This window comes from Gadus chalcogrammus, chromosome 9 (genome assembly GCF_026213295.1).
Source record: "Gadus chalcogrammus isolate NIFS_2021 chromosome 9, NIFS_Gcha_1.0, whole genome shotgun sequence".
NCBI lineage: Eukaryota > Metazoa > Chordata > Actinopteri > Gadiformes > Gadidae > Gadus > Gadus chalcogrammus.
The window spans coordinates 12,457,824-12,475,669 of NC_079420.1; the positions used below are offsets into that span (position 1 = coordinate 12,457,824).

Below are 17,846 nucleotides of genomic sequence, written 5' to 3' on the forward strand. Positions count from 1 at the left end.
TGATATATTTTATATGTACGTATGTGGCGGCTCGGCCTATAGGGCGCTGGGCGGCCGCCATCCCCGCCGACACGGCCTCTTTTCTTTTTTAAATATATTTATAATATTTTTTTAATAATCTTCTCATTTTGATTAAATCTATGTGAATTGCATTCGAATATGGCTTTACTTTAGAATTCTTTAAATCCCCCATAAGTAATGTTTACTTTCACTTAGAGGTTCAACGTTCATTTTGGTGAAGTAGATGTCTTCCGTGGGGGCGCATTTCGCTCGCCCCACATGCCTGAATAATTGCCCAAGGTTCCCAACCGTTTGCTAGGCAATAAAAGTACATAAATTCGCCAATCAGCGTTTTCCACCGTCGATTGTATGGCTTTGGGGCGCTCGATATAGCCCCAAGCGCAGTGCACCGTCCCTGCGCGTACCTCGGATTTGCCATTACCTCAACCGCCACAGCAAGATGGGCGACTTTGAGTATTGCTAACACTGTTCCCTGTGAGTTCAGCTAGCCCCAAATTCAGTTAAGTCTTTGCTTATGAATCCCTTCGAAAGAAGAACATTTGCAGAAAAATTGCAAGTAAAATAACTCTGGAGAGCAAAGGCCAGAAGTGAACATAAGCCAACAAGGAAGAGAAAAGGATAGAGCCTACAAGAGACGTTTTTCCAGAGAGGTTCAGGCTTGGCTAACTAGCTGTGGGTATGCCAAGGCAATTTTTTGCTTTCCTTGTATACTTTTTAAAACAAGTGCGTGTGATAGTTCGTGGATACAGACAAGGTTGACAGACCTGAAACATCTGTCAGAACGGATAAAAAAAACACAAGCGAGCAAGAGTGCATATGAAACAACTGTGTGAAGCTAGCCATGCCTAGAGGTAGCAACTTCTATTTATTCCACTAGCCTATATGTATTTCCCTTGAGATGGACACTGGTTGCAGACCCTCACAACCTCCCCCCCCCCCCCTTTCAAGTGTACTGTATATAGTTCTCTGCAAACCTATGGTGGGACCAGACCTTTATTGTGCATATGGTATATAGTCCTCTGCAAAGCTATTCAGTGTACACATACTGTATATAGTTCTCTGCAAACATGGTGGCATCAGGCCTTCAGTGTGCATATTGTATATAGTCCTTTGCAAACCTATTCAGTGTACACACTGTATATAGTCCTCTGCAAAACCTATGGTGCATCAGGCCTTCAGTGTGCATATTGTACTGTAGTAGTCCTCTGCAAACCTATGGGGGCATCAGGCCAAGTGTGTCTTGAACAACCACACACAAAAGTTAGCACATTTACATGAATTTTGTGGAATTCATGATTTCAGTTGTATTTGTCTAAATGCATACTAATGCAGACTGTAGATATATTTATGAGTGACGTTTACCAACACAATTACATGGTTACTTGGCCGTAACACACTCACCCATTATCTATGGGTATCTCTCTCTCTCTCACTCACACAGAGAGAGAGAGAGAATGTTACCTTGTGTGTAATTCACAGTTATTGTTGATGTATCTGCACTCTTAATAGTTGCTTGATTTCCTACAAGTCAAAAAATAACTTAAAACTTACATTCCCTGTGCCCCCATTCGTCTTTGTAAGTAAATGTTCTTTTTTGCCTTTACTATTTTGTCAGAATGCACCAGAATGTCTTCGTTTGTTTGTGAAAATCACAAAAAAAAATCTTGTGGGGGAGGATGCCCCAGACCCCCCTACAGGGGTTTGGAATGTGAACTTTCAGCCCCTCCTCAAATAAATTCCATCAGCCGCCACATTTGATATATATGATGGTATGTATGTATGTATGTATGCCTATCCTTCACACTTGGCAGGTGTACTACTAAGGTCCCCCTTGCTGAGGACCAAAGGAAGAGCAGTGTTGAGTGCGAGCTCTTGAGAGCTCCAGGATATTTTATTCGGAGTGCATTACTACCAACTTTTTCACAATAAATGCTTTTGTTCACGGAAATAGCAACCTGGAAATAACCCAGTCCACAATAGCTAGCTGTTGGCAATGACAGCAGCCAGTTGATTATTTCTTGTTCGCTATTAGGTTGAACACTATCTCACTTATATGAAAGGAGTCTCTGAATGTATATCGGTATGTATGTCTTGATGTATGCAATGCATCCATATATGGTTGTCTGTCCTTTGATTTTCCCGAAAAGGGTCTAACACCTGCCCCATACACACCTAGCTGTATCCTTATCCTCAAGTTAATTCATGATGCTGTTATATTTCAAGCAAATTACATTCTATAATTTCATTCTATACAGTCATTTTGGATATTGGATATTCACTCTCCTGTAGAGATTACTTTCTGATGGCTGTGTTAAGTAAAATAGTTGCTCTCCAACGACACATTACTTCACATCACTTAGTCTCACTCGGTCAATGATCGAGAGAAAGAGAGAGAGAGAGAGAGGGAGATACACACACACACACACACACAGACTGAACAAAATGCAGCCATAAAACTAACGGATGTCTCTACTCGGGGAACTGGACGAATGTCTTTTCCTGTCTTTGGAGTCAATCAAGCTTTTGAATTCCCCCGACGGACACAAACACGATGGCCCTCTTTCCTTCATTTGACCTAAATCCTCTATTGATGAGGCCGTGTGGGTACTGTGCACGGCCTGATTATCGAGCCTGTCAAAGGGGGATACTGCCAATACTCATTGGACCCCCGGGACAGCCTGCCAGAAGAGAAGAGGAGAGGAGGTTGAAAGAAAATGGGGTTTCATCTTCTGAGCAGTTTTACGTCACTCACAGGAGGCGAATTGCTGGGGCAGATGTATCGTCCTATGATACAGCCAGCTACGCAAACACACACACACACACACACACACCACACACACACACACCCACACACACACACACACACACACACACACACACACATACACACACACACACACACACACACACACACACACACACGTTTCCATACCGATTTCCATTTTTAGCTTGTCACTTCACAGTCGCCTCGTTTTCGAGCACGTGACTTATTAATGTTAAGGGTATATGTAAGCATGTGCAAACTCTGCAGGGTTCACTAAGTCGAGAGAATACAGATTTATTTTGAAGCCACAGACACACATAGACACACAAACGCACACATACACACACACAAACAAACACATACACTTCTACAAGCAATAATATGTAGCGATGTGTTTGTATGGACAGAAAACCAAGGGAATGAATGTTAGCTCACTGGCTGATAAAGTGTTTGCTCCCCTCGTCTTACCCACATCTGTTCTTGGTATATATGTGTATCTATCCCTGTTCTATCTCTCTTTGTCCCTCCCCCTATTTAACTATCTATATCTACAGATCGATAACGGTTCTATTCATCCAGTCTTCCATCTATCTCTCCATCTATTCAATACATTGATCTTTTAAGATAGTTATATGGACTTAATTTCTATCAAAATCTTCCAGGTACTGCATTTTATTAAAGGAAAGTGAGACCAATGATTCAGATTGAACACCGTCCATTCAATTCTAAGAATTTGAGAATTGAGGCACTGTACATGCGATTACATCATAGGCGATCTTAACCTTTTCAAAAACAGTCTGTTGGAAATAATATCCTCTAGCCAAGTATAAACCAGATGACCATGAGAGATAGTGTTTTTGGGTGGCTACTCACAATGAAGGCAACCCAGAGAGAGAGCCACCAAGATAAACTGTGTGACTGCCAGTGAGTAGCAATAGTGCACCGGAGCCTATACACAACCTGCCTATACAGAACCTTTTGAGTCAACATGGGCCTTCGGCTGTTGCCTTTTCACCATTGTCCAATCTCTGCTGTTCTCCGAGGCTGCCTTGCGATGGCAGCCAGAAATATATATTTGTTTTATGTTTGGAGGGAACTTAATGTTTCCCTGCCTGCATTTGGGCCACTTTTATGTTTAAAAAAAGATACAGACATCGCATCCGTAGTTGAGTTCAAAACATGATGGCACCATTATCAAAAGAAAATTAACCATTTTCCCTTTTAGTATTCCCCACGTTTACTTTATCTCGTGTTTGCAAGTCTATGCACCGAGAAGTGAAAAATTTGACCATGGGTGGGGTAGACTTCCCTTCTGGCTAAACATACAAAACAACAAACCCTGCCTGTTTTATCAGTCAGTCCAATCAACGCTGTTGACGTTCCAAAAATAATTACTGCAAATGAAAAGATATATCGAAATATATTGACAGTGGTGACTCTCAAAGGTTACGTCACTAGGGCGGGGTGATTAGGCTGCACATTGATCCATCTAATCAATGTTTATGCGATCTAATCACCATCCAGAAAATAATGATCATGTTTTTCACCAGTAGCTATCTTCTCGTTAAACCCTGTGAGAGTAGTACAGTTTTCCCTCAGGACTCCTGGAGACCAGCTCAATATGCTGCAATAAACAGCTCTGCCAGCAGCGAAGTCAGTAACAGAGCCAGCCAGCCACTGCAAGAGATGGGCAGAGACGGGCAGGGCCCAGGTGGGGCTCCAGGAACGGGCATAGGGATGCGCAGGGGTAAATAAAAAACATCAATTATGACAGAGAAAAAAGGTTGAGTGGGTGCAGTTCAACTACGACACCCAGGAGGCAACTGGGCGAGTTCGAAAGAGAAGAGAGGGAGAATTGAAGTCAGGAATTGGGAATTGCTGTAAAGGGGAGCAGTGGGACAGAAGGGAAGTGATGATGCTTCAGTTGGAGTAAGGGTGGGTCTGGGAGAGGTGAAGAGAGGAGAGGAGGAGATAAGATGCAGCGTGCAGATGAGTTGATAGAAAATTTGAAGAGCCAAACAGAGGAGATGAGAGGGGAGGAGAGGAAAGGAGAAGAGAGGGGCTGAACAAACAAGAGAGTAGCGGAGATGAGAAGAGGATGTAGCACAGGAGAAAGAACAGAGGAGGAGATGGGAGAGGAGAAGCCAACTAATAGATTTACTGGGCTCATTCATTAAAATCATATGAGGTTGAGATATTTCCAAAACCTAAAAGTCAATGAGGTTATGTTGCCAGGCAACAACAATACCACTGTAATGCAATCAAGGATGTAATGATACCTCGTCGTCTCTCATTAACCCGAATCCCGGAAGCCATGAAAAAAATCTCTCTCTCACTCTCACTCTCACACTCACTCTTGCTCTCACTCTGCCTATTTTTCAAACCTTTAAAATGCTCTGTGTGGAATGAAAGCATGATAGCATTCTCAACTATCTATGTTATTACTACCTCTAATTGTCAATGCCATTGTCAATGAGTATCATCCATAACTAGGATAATTAAACACAATGCCTCGATCATGAAATAACGCATGCTTTTGAAACATGGATGGAAAATATGAGGGTGAATTGTGGATCATTTTAAACTGAATTAACCGTTTTGAATGTGAGGAAAATCCTAAGTAACATCGTAACGATGTTCTGCTGCATAGAATGTAACCTTTAGTGGTCGGAGCAGAGTCTCTGCTATAAGATCTGGGAGGAACCCCGAGCACCCAGGAAGTAGTAGAGCAGCGGCTTGGATCGGCCCGGAGTGGTGGATGTTTGGGCTACATGAAGCGGGGATTTCTAACGGGTGCCGCCACGAGGAAATGGGTCAGAGTTTCTCAGTGGACTCACTGGTTGCTGTAAGTTCTTTTTTCATACATGTTTAATGATGGATTGTAAGATATTTAAGCATAATCAAGCACCCAGGCACCAGCTGCTTTCAACCCCATGCTCACACACACACACATATATGCACAAATGCATGCATGCACACACACAGAGATGCTTACATGCATACTCCTGCATACACACAAACACACACAAACACACACGCGCACACTGTTTATGCTACTGAAGTATAATATACCCTTTTTTTTAAGCAACATGCTCAATAGTTCTGTTTGGGATGATCATCAATGTATTGCTTTTAACCATGGAGAATGGTTAAAAGAGGAGAGGTGAGAGGTGGGGCATCTCTCTCTCCCTCTCCCTAACCCTCTCCCTCTCCCTCTCCCTCTCCCTCTCCCTCTCCCTTTCCCTCTCCCTCTCTCTCCTTCTTTCTAGCGTTCACGTGCCATCTTTGATATGTCTGATAGAAAGTTTTGCTCTAGGGCATAAACGGGTCAGAGTATTTATTACATTATTTTAAATCAGGTCAATTAACAGACGCCTTTTCAAAAAAATGTACTCATACCTATAAATTGCTTACATTCGTAACCTACATCGATCACTGACATATCGATGACAGGAAGAGTAATCGCAGGGATTTTTGAGGCGGGAGTCCAAACCAACAGCTTGCGGGACGCTACCCCCATACGGCATGCAACAAGTTACTGCTATGGTGAATTTAGGCAACCAACCAGGAGAGAGTGAGAGACCCCGCCAGTCCTCTGTGAGAGAACAGACCGGCTCCATTCCCATTGAAGGTTTATACTAACGTCAAACACGAGAAAATCAAGAGGTAGCCTTCAAAGAAACGTCAAACCCAACCTGGCCTTATTTCATGGAAGTTTTCTGTTTAGGACTCTATTACAAATGTTTGTTTTGCAAAAAACATGGGAATATAATGAGATGACCGTGTCTTGCCTGAGTCGGTGTACCGCGGTCTAGCGAGGTCTCTGAAGTAGTAGATGAAGTCCAGGCAGTTGTCGTTCTGCACCTCGCCTCTGGAGCACAGGTCGGAGAGCAGCTCCAGAGCTTCTCGACAGATCTCATCCTCTCTTTCTGCAGGCATTGCCCACCAGCATCCTTCTGACTTGGGTCGAGCACTCCGACTGATCCCTTCCCCCCAACCCCTCACAAACACTTAACCCAAGTCACCCTAGTCTACTGGCTGAGGGAACACCCCTTGGAAAGAAAATATTATTTCCACCAGAAATATCCTTCTCTCGTCAGATTTCTAGACGCCGATATTCTCCCAAATATGCTCGAAAAAAAAACAGCATCTACGGATTTGAATGGCGTGAAAGATGTCTAACATTTCGTAGAGCATCGCTTCGGAAAAACTAGTTGTGTATACGAACAAAACAAAACTACACAATCCACAGTGCCAACTCGGCTCACAACTCTCGCTCACTCTCTCGTTCAATTGAACTGAACTCCTTTCCACGCCATCCTCTCCTGCTCTGTGGGCGCTGTCCGTCCCTCTCGGGTGCTGCTGAGCGCACAAGTGATCCCGGATGCAACAACCGCGGCGTAAAGGAGCATCTCAATGGTTTTCACTGCGCTCCATTACTCCATTTACTGAGATGAACACACGGGATGCTCTGTTGTCCTTCCTAATTCCCCCCTCCCCCGAACGCTCCCTCTACCCTAACCCAAAGTGTCCCATTTAAACTAGGGAGTGGTCATTCTCAGAGGTTTTGCTTCTTTGTTTCTACCATGTTTGCAATCTGAATATAGCACGGGTGAATTGAGCACCCCTCTGTACTGAATCAAGGATCGATTTTGATTCGGGAATATTTTTTTTCTTTATCGAGGAACGATTTTTCGAATAGTGACCTCAACCCTGAAAATAACCCATAAAACCAACATATTCTAGTCCAGTGTTGTCTCCCACCCAGCGTGGGAAAACCACGCATTAAAAGTGAGACTGACACAGATTACGCTCATCTCAGGTTTTCAGGCACGCCTTCTATTTCTCACTGAAATAACGCTTATTTGCCTGCGAATAAACCCTGCCTTTGGAAGCCGTTCGCACAGCCTACAGTAGGCTACTGCTCTACGAAAGAAGCTTCGAATTTGAAAAACTATCTATTAGTTATCGCTATTACTACCTACTATCCATGAGTATTAGCCCACAGTATTACTACTGTAGAGAATGATTGGCCATCGGATGATTCGGGAAGATTCCTCAGCACTGTTTTTGATTGATTGATTGATTTTATTATGTTGATATGTCCTGGCACCCAGCCAATATGGGTTTATAAGACATTGTTGCAAACAAACAAACGATAGGCCTACAGTACAGAATAAGGCCTACAAGTATTCAGAACAACCAATGATTATGATTACAATTACATAATCATAAACAGACTAAATACATAATTATAATCAGGGGAAAAATACTCTTTGTCTTCTCACCCCAGTCAAACTTGTAGCCATAGCTGTTATATAACCCCCTTCCCTAGACTAAAACAAATCAGGATTTCTAGCTTGCACTTTTTCAAAAAAACAAGAAAACTCTTAGGTCATTATACCTGGACAATAAATCTTCCCACCCCAATTGCCAAATGCAAGGGAAAGGTTCTGACCTGAGCACACAGATAACGTTGGCTTCGTTCTCAATTACAGGTAACGTAAGGTTCAGTATGGAGGTCATATTTACTTGTGATATAAGTTCTACATTTTGTCTTATTCCAGATGAGTTAGCTATATTGAGCTATACCTGTAGCTGCAACTCAAGCCACTAGATGCTGCTAATAGGTTAACTGGCATTGCAACAGCACAGATGTATGGACCTATTAACAAATAAGATAGACATTGTATCTTTTTACTCGTAAATGCCCGAAAGCCAATGATCCTAATACTTATCGCCTCCTTTCCCAAATCAACCCGCCCTCTTTCTCTACATTACTTACTCTACTTCGATTTGTTTATGGCCTTACGTACATTGGCAGTAAAGTTGCAACCCTTGGTCTTTAGCCTCTGGGTTAATCTCTATTAGCACTCTGACACATGCCTCCTCCGTGCATTACTCCATTTCCTCTCTGCGAGGTGTGTCACAGCCAGGGGTTTAACGCTGCTGAGCAGATGTTTGGAACCCGCGAGAGAGGGATGGAAACAGCCTCCGCGCCGGTCCCACATGCACGGGCTGACCTTTAATGATGGAAGTAATGAAGGACTTGAGGCAAAGCAAATGTCATGGCGCTGTGGGACAGAGAGCCTGGGTGGATGAGCTAATAAAGCCGTATCTGTATTGGGAGATGGGGGAATCGAACCGACAGCCCCTCGGAAAGCTTTATTTGTAGAAACACCCCCAATGAATCCCGTTACACTGATAACACTTGAATAATAATTTAATTTTCCCAGTACTTTTAATTGTGTGCGTATGTGTTTATAACAGTGTGAGTTACTTTTAACAAAAGTGGCCTCACCAGATGGGCCTGTGCTGTGCCTCACTTTGACCATGTTTGCTGATGGGATGTTTCCTTAATGTATTTTTACATTTATTTTTTTGTGAGGTAAACGAAAGCAAACCCACTGCCACAGAGACTCACCCAGAGTCCAAGCCAGCACAGCTGCTCAGGGGGAACACAGAAGCTCTGTCTCCTCTGCACACAGGCCAGACTCACTCGGATCTCTATCCGTCTGTTTGTCGGTCTGTCTGTCTGTCTGCCTGCCCGTCTCTCTCTCTCTCTCTCTCTCTCTCTCTCTCTCTCTCTCCGCTCTCTCTCTCCTCTCCTCCTCTCTCTCTCTCTCTCTCTCTCTCGTCTTCTCTCTCTCTCTCTCTCTCTCTCTCTCGGTCTGTATTTCTCTCTATATAAATAAAAATGATGAAAATAAAGGTAATAACCACTTACTTGAGGTAATAAACATGAGAATGTGAGAGAAACAGGACACAATGATACCGAAGGCCATGCATAAAGGGCAGGACAAAAGGGAGGTTTGAGAGAGGAAAGGAATACAGACAGTGAGCAAACAAGAGAGTCTTTGAAGGCCCTGGCATTTGACAGCAGGGGAGAAAGTCTGAATTAATTTAGCATTCATGAGCAATACAGCTGTCTGGAGCTCAGGTCTTCTTTGAAAGAGTCATTGGTATTTGGGTTATTGGTCGTCTCAACCTGTACAATTGTGTAAACCTTTTATAGGTAAGTGTTATGTCTTCCAATATAATGATTTGTTATTTTGAAGTTTGAAGCAATGAGTCGGGAATTGATAACTGTTTCTGTCACAAAGTTGAATCATATCTCTACCCCTCTCTCTCTGATGTTATGGGTATTTTTTCTTTCATAATTTGGGTTTAATTTCTCGCTCTTTCTCTCGCTCACTTACTCCTCTACCCCTCATCTCCTCTCTCCTCTCCCCTCCTATTCCCTCATCTCCTCTTCTCTCCTCTCCTCTCCACTCCTCTCCTTTCCCCTCCTCCCCCCTCTTGTCCAGTCTTGTCTTGTCTTCTCTCCTCTCCTCTCGTCTCCTCTCCTCTCCTCTCCTCTCCTCTACTCTCCTCTTCCCTCCTCCCCCCTCTTGTCCAGTCTCGTCTCGTCTCGTCTCGTCTCGTCTCGTCTCGTCTCGTCTCGTCTCGTCTCGTCTCGTCTCCTCTCCTCTCCTCTACTCTCCTCTTCCCTCCTCTTCCCTCCTCCACCCTCCTCTCCCCTCCTCTTCACTCCTCTTCTCTTCCCTCCTCATGCCCTCTCCCTTGCACCTGGTCGGCCTTACTGTGAGTGGAGCCGGAATCTCTAATGAGGCCCAACTGAGGTTCCAACCGGCCTCTCACCGTGGCTTGACCAACCTCCATTGCTGTTACTATTAGTTGCAGGTGGCGTCGCCATTCTGCTTCTTGCTAAAGTCTTTCATGTGAAATATAGTGCTCCAATTGAATATCTTCTTCTTCTTTTTATTTATTATACAGGAAAGTATTAGAAGTAACAAAGTTACAATACAAAACGGGCCTGTCTCAGTAATTAGCTGATTTCCAGCAGGTTCCATATATTGTGGCAAGGGGCCGGGGAGGTGTGCAGGGACGTGGCCAGGGCACACGGGCTGTAGGTGAGGAGCCAGGTGCTATGTGCCCGTTGGTGAAACAGACACAGTTGCAGGAGATGAGCATGATTAACAGAGGTAATATATAGGCTGTTCAGTGCGAGAGAACCATTTTGTGTTTGCTTGTGGAGTTCTCGTGAGAGTCTCTCTATGGTTAAATTGAAGTTGTTCTGCGACAAACCAAATTGGTCTCTGAATCCACAAATATCATTTGTGGTAATAAAAAATGTGGTGCATCTTTCATTTCTTTGCAGCACAATATTTATTTTCCTCCATTGTTTTTGCGCTTTGTACAACAGCACATACAATGCATAAAACTATGGTTCAGGTTGTAAGGTATGACAGTACATTTCATTAGAAATAACGCATTTACACAATGAAATAACTCTGCCTTAACATGAAATAAAAACATAACGCTGTTGCTTCTGGATGTTCTTCTGCAGGACTTCAATTCCGACATTGACCTTGTTTTTACCGACTTTTGTCCTCGCCATTCAGTCAAAATCATAACTTAAGATGTCGCCTTTTAATCATTTCCAATAAAATTCTCCCAGGAGACCGACCGCCTGTTTGCTCTGACCTTCAGCCAAATCCAATCCATGATCAATTTTCCCTCTATATACCTGAACTGTAGACACCGCTTCCACCGACAATGCGGCCGCTCAATAAAAGTGGAGCATGTGCGGTGCGTCTCTCAGAGCACTCTGTGGCCTCCTCCTCCATTCTATTCTACATTGAACCCAGTGACATCTCTACTTTGCACGGCATTTTTTTTTAACAAAAAAACCTGTGAATGACTTCTGACTTGTTGGATAGAGTTCCTGCAAAGTGTGAAATCGAAAGCCTTTCCCGACACACATGCAAATCCATGTACCTAGGTGTGTACACACACACACACACACACACACACACACACACACACAACACACACACACACACACACACACCCACCACACACACACACACACCCCACACCACACACACACCACACCACACACACACACACACACACACATAAAACGGCATCTTCTGAATGTGTCCTACATATAAATTCAGCTGAGTGAGTTGTTTTTGTTCTGTATCTCACATGACCCGATGACTAAATCTGCATGTTTACATTCTTAGGAGGTAATGATATCATTTTGGAGTTCACCATCTCTTTCATATCAGTTTCCATGGTGATTGCAAAGCACATTCTGAGCATTCGGATAATCAAAATTAGTAAAGCTGTTTCAGACTGAAGGGCCTGTCAACAGATTGTCTAGAATGAATATAGAAAGTATTGAAAATATTTGGGGCAGTTAATCCCTCCAACGCGCCACCCAGGTGGTATTTCTGGGTGCCTCAGATGACCCTTTTCCGGCTTATTCCTGTAGTGATATTCGAAAGTCAACAGATCACGTTGTCAATCATCTGAAAATATACTTTTATTTTGGATACATTTTCCTATATAAATCACGCCAGTGAAAATGACAGATGGATTCAACCCACAACCTCATATAGCCTAGTGAAGAAGAGCTTATGATCTGTCCGCTCACCAGAACATCCACCAGAACTCATGTATTGAGAGGATTCAATTATAGGGAATGTGATGTTGACATCGCACATTGCATGTGAGGTTTTTCCACATCCTAAAACCAAACCCTAGAACCAAAAAAAAACCCTGAAGCCTGACCCTAAAAGGTAGCCCTAGCCCTAAACCTTAAAACCAAAACCCAATTAGGAAACCTACCCAATTAGGAACCCTAACCCTAAAACCAAACTCTAGGACCCACAGTCCAACCCGAAAACCTAACCAAAGTAGGAAACTCTAAACCTAAACACAATCTCTGGAACCAAAACTCAAACATTCAAACCTTTTTATTAAGCTATAAAAGGTATTGGAGGCTTAAAAGAGACACAGAGAGAGAGAAACACAATCACACACACACACACACACACACAAACACACACACACACACACACACACACACACACACACACACACACACACACACACACACACACACACACACACACACATAGCTATTTAACAGTTGCTGTGATGTAGGATTGAATGAATTATAGACAATTATGTTCAGTCACACCCTATCCTACACCCAAAATAGAATGACACAAACCTATTTCAGGGGACTCAGTATTGTAATAGCCCTCTCGCCCTAGCCACACCTTGAACTTGCAGACAATGGCTCTAAAACAGTCGCCAAACAAAATCTCTTAGAAACACACAGATAATTAACCAACCCATTACATTACATACCCATACAGGAACCCCTGCAATTGGCCAACAATATCAAATTGGCAACAAATGTACTGATCTTCACAATCTTAAATCCGATCAGACAGGCCTGACAGTCACTTGTTGGAGCTATTGCCCATCAGCCTGCGCACTAAATTACTTTGTTATCAATGAAGGACGGCATCTTCTGGGTCTGATTACTAAGTTTAGTTCTGTTACACTACTCAATACACACCATCCCACCATTAAGGTTAAATACAAACCACATGCTCAACGCATCGACTTTAAATAAACCACAGTGTTCTGTCCACACACAAACGCACCAGACATATTCCTATACACCAAGGTCTCCCTCAAAACCACACACACACACACACACACACACACACGACACACACACACACACACACACACACACACACACACACACACACACACACACACACACACACACACACACACACACACCATTGTTCACCCCAAGCACACATTCGCGGGCAACATTAAAACAGAAATCATCCATTTTCACAGACTCGGAAAGAGGAGGCAAACATGTAGAGGGCAATCAGGACCCTATTCAGGATCCTGAGGGACAGGGGGAATACAAAGCGGTTCCTCCATACCGTCAAGTCCGGTACGCTGCCCAGAGCCTCTACGGGAGACCCCCCACCACCCCCCTCCTCATCTCAGATCCCTGCCTGTGTGGGATTCCCAGGCCCTCACCGTAGCCAAATGCCCCTCCACCGCCCCTCCAGCCCTACACCCCTCCCGCTTACCATTCAACACCCGCTGTGTCTCACCTCAACCATTCTCCATCCACAGCCTCTCATCCTATTCACCTCTCACTCACCACACCTCTCCTTAACAGGTCTTCACCCACTGCGCCTCATTTCCACTGACCTTTGGCTTCTGCTTCGGACCCCCACATCCCCCCTAACCATAACCGGCGTCCCTCCTACGCTTCACCTTAACCCCCCCCCCGACGCTGGTTGAGGGGGGGGTCTTCCACTAGGTGTGTCTGGATCCCTGAGCCGGGTCATATTTCCCCACACGTTCCCTGAGGGGGACCCTGGCATCAGGAGACGATCAGGGGAAACAACCACGACCACACGTTATACCGCTCATCAGCACATTCACATTCAACATTTGGGAAGCTGCAGGATATGCGATTCAGGTCCTGCTCCTTCCACACCGGAGCCACCAGAGGCAGCTGGCGGTCCTCCTGAAGCAGCACGCCTCCCCCTCTAGCCCCTGTCTGCAGAACCTCCCCGTACACAGCAACAACATAACTTACACCATCACATGCTCCCGACTGCCAAAAACACTCCATGCTCACTGGACTCAAACAACATATTTGTACAAAGCACTTAGGCACACGTGTCACATGCCTTGGAGGATTTCAACCTCTTATTGCTTAATTTATTCTCGTTGCAGCTTTATTTCGCGATTCAAGTTTGAATTGGTATGTGTATTTAAGAGATAAAAGGCTTCATTGTATTTGTTTTATTTATGCTTTTTAGATTCTTATTTATTCCAGCACTTGTCCTCAACCACTTTGCCTATTTATTATTTGTGTCTTTTGATACTTTAGCCTTTTTATTTTTTCTGGGTTTTTATCAAATTAACCTTTCATTTTACTCATTAAATCATTCCTATTATGCCTTTTATTCTTATTTACCATTATTTACTACCATTACATATTTGTTCATCAAGATATATTATGTGTGAGAATGTTTGCCTAAATGCATCCCTCCCAGCAGGGTTATTTAACTTGATTGCTCTTTTATAATCGTATTTATTCTTTAATTTACAAGATGTCTATATGGTTGTTTTTCACAGGACTATCCTGCTGCTGAATCCCACTTAATACTACACACTGCACCTTTAAACGAAGATATCTTCTGAATTATTAAGTAAAATAAAAAATAAATAAGTGGTAGACAAACAGATGTGAAAGAAGTTTGAATGTGTGTTGCTTGACATTCTTCGTAGACGAGGGCCGCAAGCTATGTTTCTGAGATGCGCCCATGTGGTGAATTAAATCTTTACTTCATGAGGGTACGGAGAGCCTATGATGGCCCATGTCCCTTCTGGATGCAGATAAGTAGGCTACCAGATGCCCAGACGTACCAGCTGCCACATAGACAGGGGATGATCTGGCTTCCAGAGATCTTTCCTTCTCCGTTGTAGAGCAAACAAGGACATTAGTGATGTCAATAAACAGATTATCAAAACAATAGGTTGTAGTAAATAACAATCAACACTTTTCATGGAGACATCGTCGTAGGACAAACAAAGGTGTCACTCATTAGGCTAATTATGGTTCTGATCTCAAACGTTCTGGTACAGAACTGTACATAAGAGTAAACATACTTGTTAATTATATTAGATGTACACATCATGTGTACTTTGGAAGGGGTGGAGGAGGAACTGTCCTTACAAAGGCTCTTAACACATTTACAATTATATTTATTGCTTTGAACAAAATTCTGACCTTACTGAATGCTGTTTTGATCATTTTTAAACTAGCGTTAGCCAAAGTGATTTCTAATGGATACGTGACATGGTTGTAGAGTGGTTGGACACTTCTTGACATAGAATACAAAAATAAATAAATACAACTCTATACAAAATACCTGATTTTAGAACTATTTTGCTTTTAATTAACTACCGGCAAATATTGAAGGTGAAAGGAAGTGGGAACTCTTGGAAGGTTAAATTCTTGGCTGTGATGGAAAGGAAACTGAATGTTGACCTGAAACAACACAAGCAACTTGTACATAATTCCTTCAAAGGCTATATCTTGGTGGATATTGATTGAAAAGAAACCTGCACAAAACAAAATATGTCACCGGAGGAGAACTGCTGGAGAACAGTGGCCCGGCCTGTCAGACCTAATTTATTATTCTCCAATATTTAGGAAGGCTTTTTCTCAGTGATGAACAACCCAGACCATCTCCCTCTCTGTTGGGAATTCAGGGCTCTTCCCTCAGGCCGTGGGTACACAGGCTGCTAATGGCATGTTAGGCTACCTGCGGTTCATCTCTGATAAACATCCACCTGCAAGGTACATAAGCATATTTTATACAGGTTATACAAAAGCATGGCCATTGTATGTTATATATCCACACAAGCAAACTCCACAAACACTCACTCACTCACACACACACACACACACACACACACACACACACACACACACACACACACACACACACACAAAAGCAGAAACACACGTGCACACAAACACAGATCACACAAAAGCATTAACGCACTTGCACACACAAACGAAAGCAGAAACACACACACACACACACACACACACACACACACACACACAAATGCAGAAACACACACACACACACATGCAGAAACACACATGCATACACACATATGTGGAAAAAGCACAGTGTAACCTTTATGAAATATTAAATACTAGGAGAACTGTTAACCACAGGAAGTGTCAGTATGGTTTCTGACCAGTACACGTGTGTGTGGTACGCGCGTGCGGCATGCTTGTGTATATGCTTTTTTATATTGGCTCCTAACTGCATACAATTGATAACAATAGCAACAAGGAGATTAAAACAAATAGTTGTTGATTCATTAAATACAGATACATCATAGACACAGCACAGCAGCCACACTCAAGTAGAATTTTAATGAAATATATAAATTAATATAATACATGTATATAGTATTATTTGCTGATGCCTACACCAGGTGCTAATCACTTCACCATTACAATCCGCATAACACTGCTATTACTAATTTGGGCGTCACTGTGCTTGACAGTGGGAGAGATAGTAGGCTAATTGTTCTTATGTTATACTTCCCTCTGGTGGTAGAAATCAGTTTTAGAGTTCATAACCAAACGTATTTAATGGCGTGATAGCAGATATTCTAATGTGACCAAAATTGGTGAAATATTGCTTTCAAATATTTAAAGAGGAACAAACTAGACCCCGTTATAGCTGCTGCTTTGTAACCGATAAACAAAGGCCCTGTTTCAAAGCTTGGCTCTGCCAGAGAACTTCAAACGTTTTGAAGCTTGTGAACGGATAGTGTATCTGTCATTCGATAAATTCCCATGGGAAAATTAAAACAGCTGGCCAAAAGATGTGCCAAACACCACTGAGGAGCTCCTCAGTGTCTGCCAAAAACCAGGCAGACGATTACCATTACTTTGTAATAGCTCAGATTAAACCAGAATATTGAGAACATTGTATTTGGATGAGAACACAAACCAGGGCTTTCAATGATTATAATAATATTCTAGACCTCTTTTGTCGACAAAACAAATTTAAATGTAAATTCTATTTGGTTATAAGTTATACGTTTCTGTGTTTTCTCTATTGTTGGTTCATTGTGGGGGGTTTGATAAAGGAATGATAAACAACATGAACTTAATTCCGATTAAAATGATATATGCAATAGATCATGGAGGATTCTCCAGAACTCTCCATAACAAACCTGATGTTGAAACACTTTGAATAGCGGCTGTGTTGCCTGAGAACTGAGGACGTGTCAGTGAGACATCTGGAGAGAATTACAGTACAATCAAAGACCCGCGCCAATACTGTACTGGAAAGCGTTTCCTTTTCAAACAGTGACTCTCTGTCTCTGTCGCAAGTGAACTCTCTTCATTTCCTATTCTCGGTGCTCCAAACGAAATAGACACAACATCGTCCAACATTGTAAAGTTTGCATGACACGTGTGTATGGCAGAGAGAGGGAGGGAGAGAGAGAGGGAGAGAGAGGGAGGGAGGGAGGGAGGGAGAGAGGGAGAGAGAGAGAGGGGGAGGAGAGAGAGAGAGAGAGAGAGAGAGAGAGGGAGAGGAGAGAGAGAGAGAGAGAGAGAGAGAGAGAGAGAGAGAGAGAGAGAGAGAGAGAGAGAGAGAGAGAGATATTGGGA

General features: G+C 43.1%; 1 protein-coding gene across 2 annotated transcripts in view; it reads right to left on the bottom strand.

The window, feature by feature from the left end:
* LOC130389686 (synaptotagmin-9-like) overlaps positions 1 to 7,263 on the bottom strand; it is a 27,283-nt gene extending 20,020 nt beyond the window's left edge. For both annotated transcript variants that reach the window (XM_056599587.1, XM_056599586.1), the window contains exon 1: positions 6,577 to 7,263. In XM_056599587.1, the coding sequence (XP_056455562.1) occupies positions 6,577 to 6,724 (148 nt within the window). In that variant the 5' untranslated portion in view covers positions 6,725 to 7,263. The remainder of the gene's footprint in view (positions 1 to 6,576) is intronic.
* Positions 7,264 to 17,846: the final 10,583 nt, after the last annotated feature.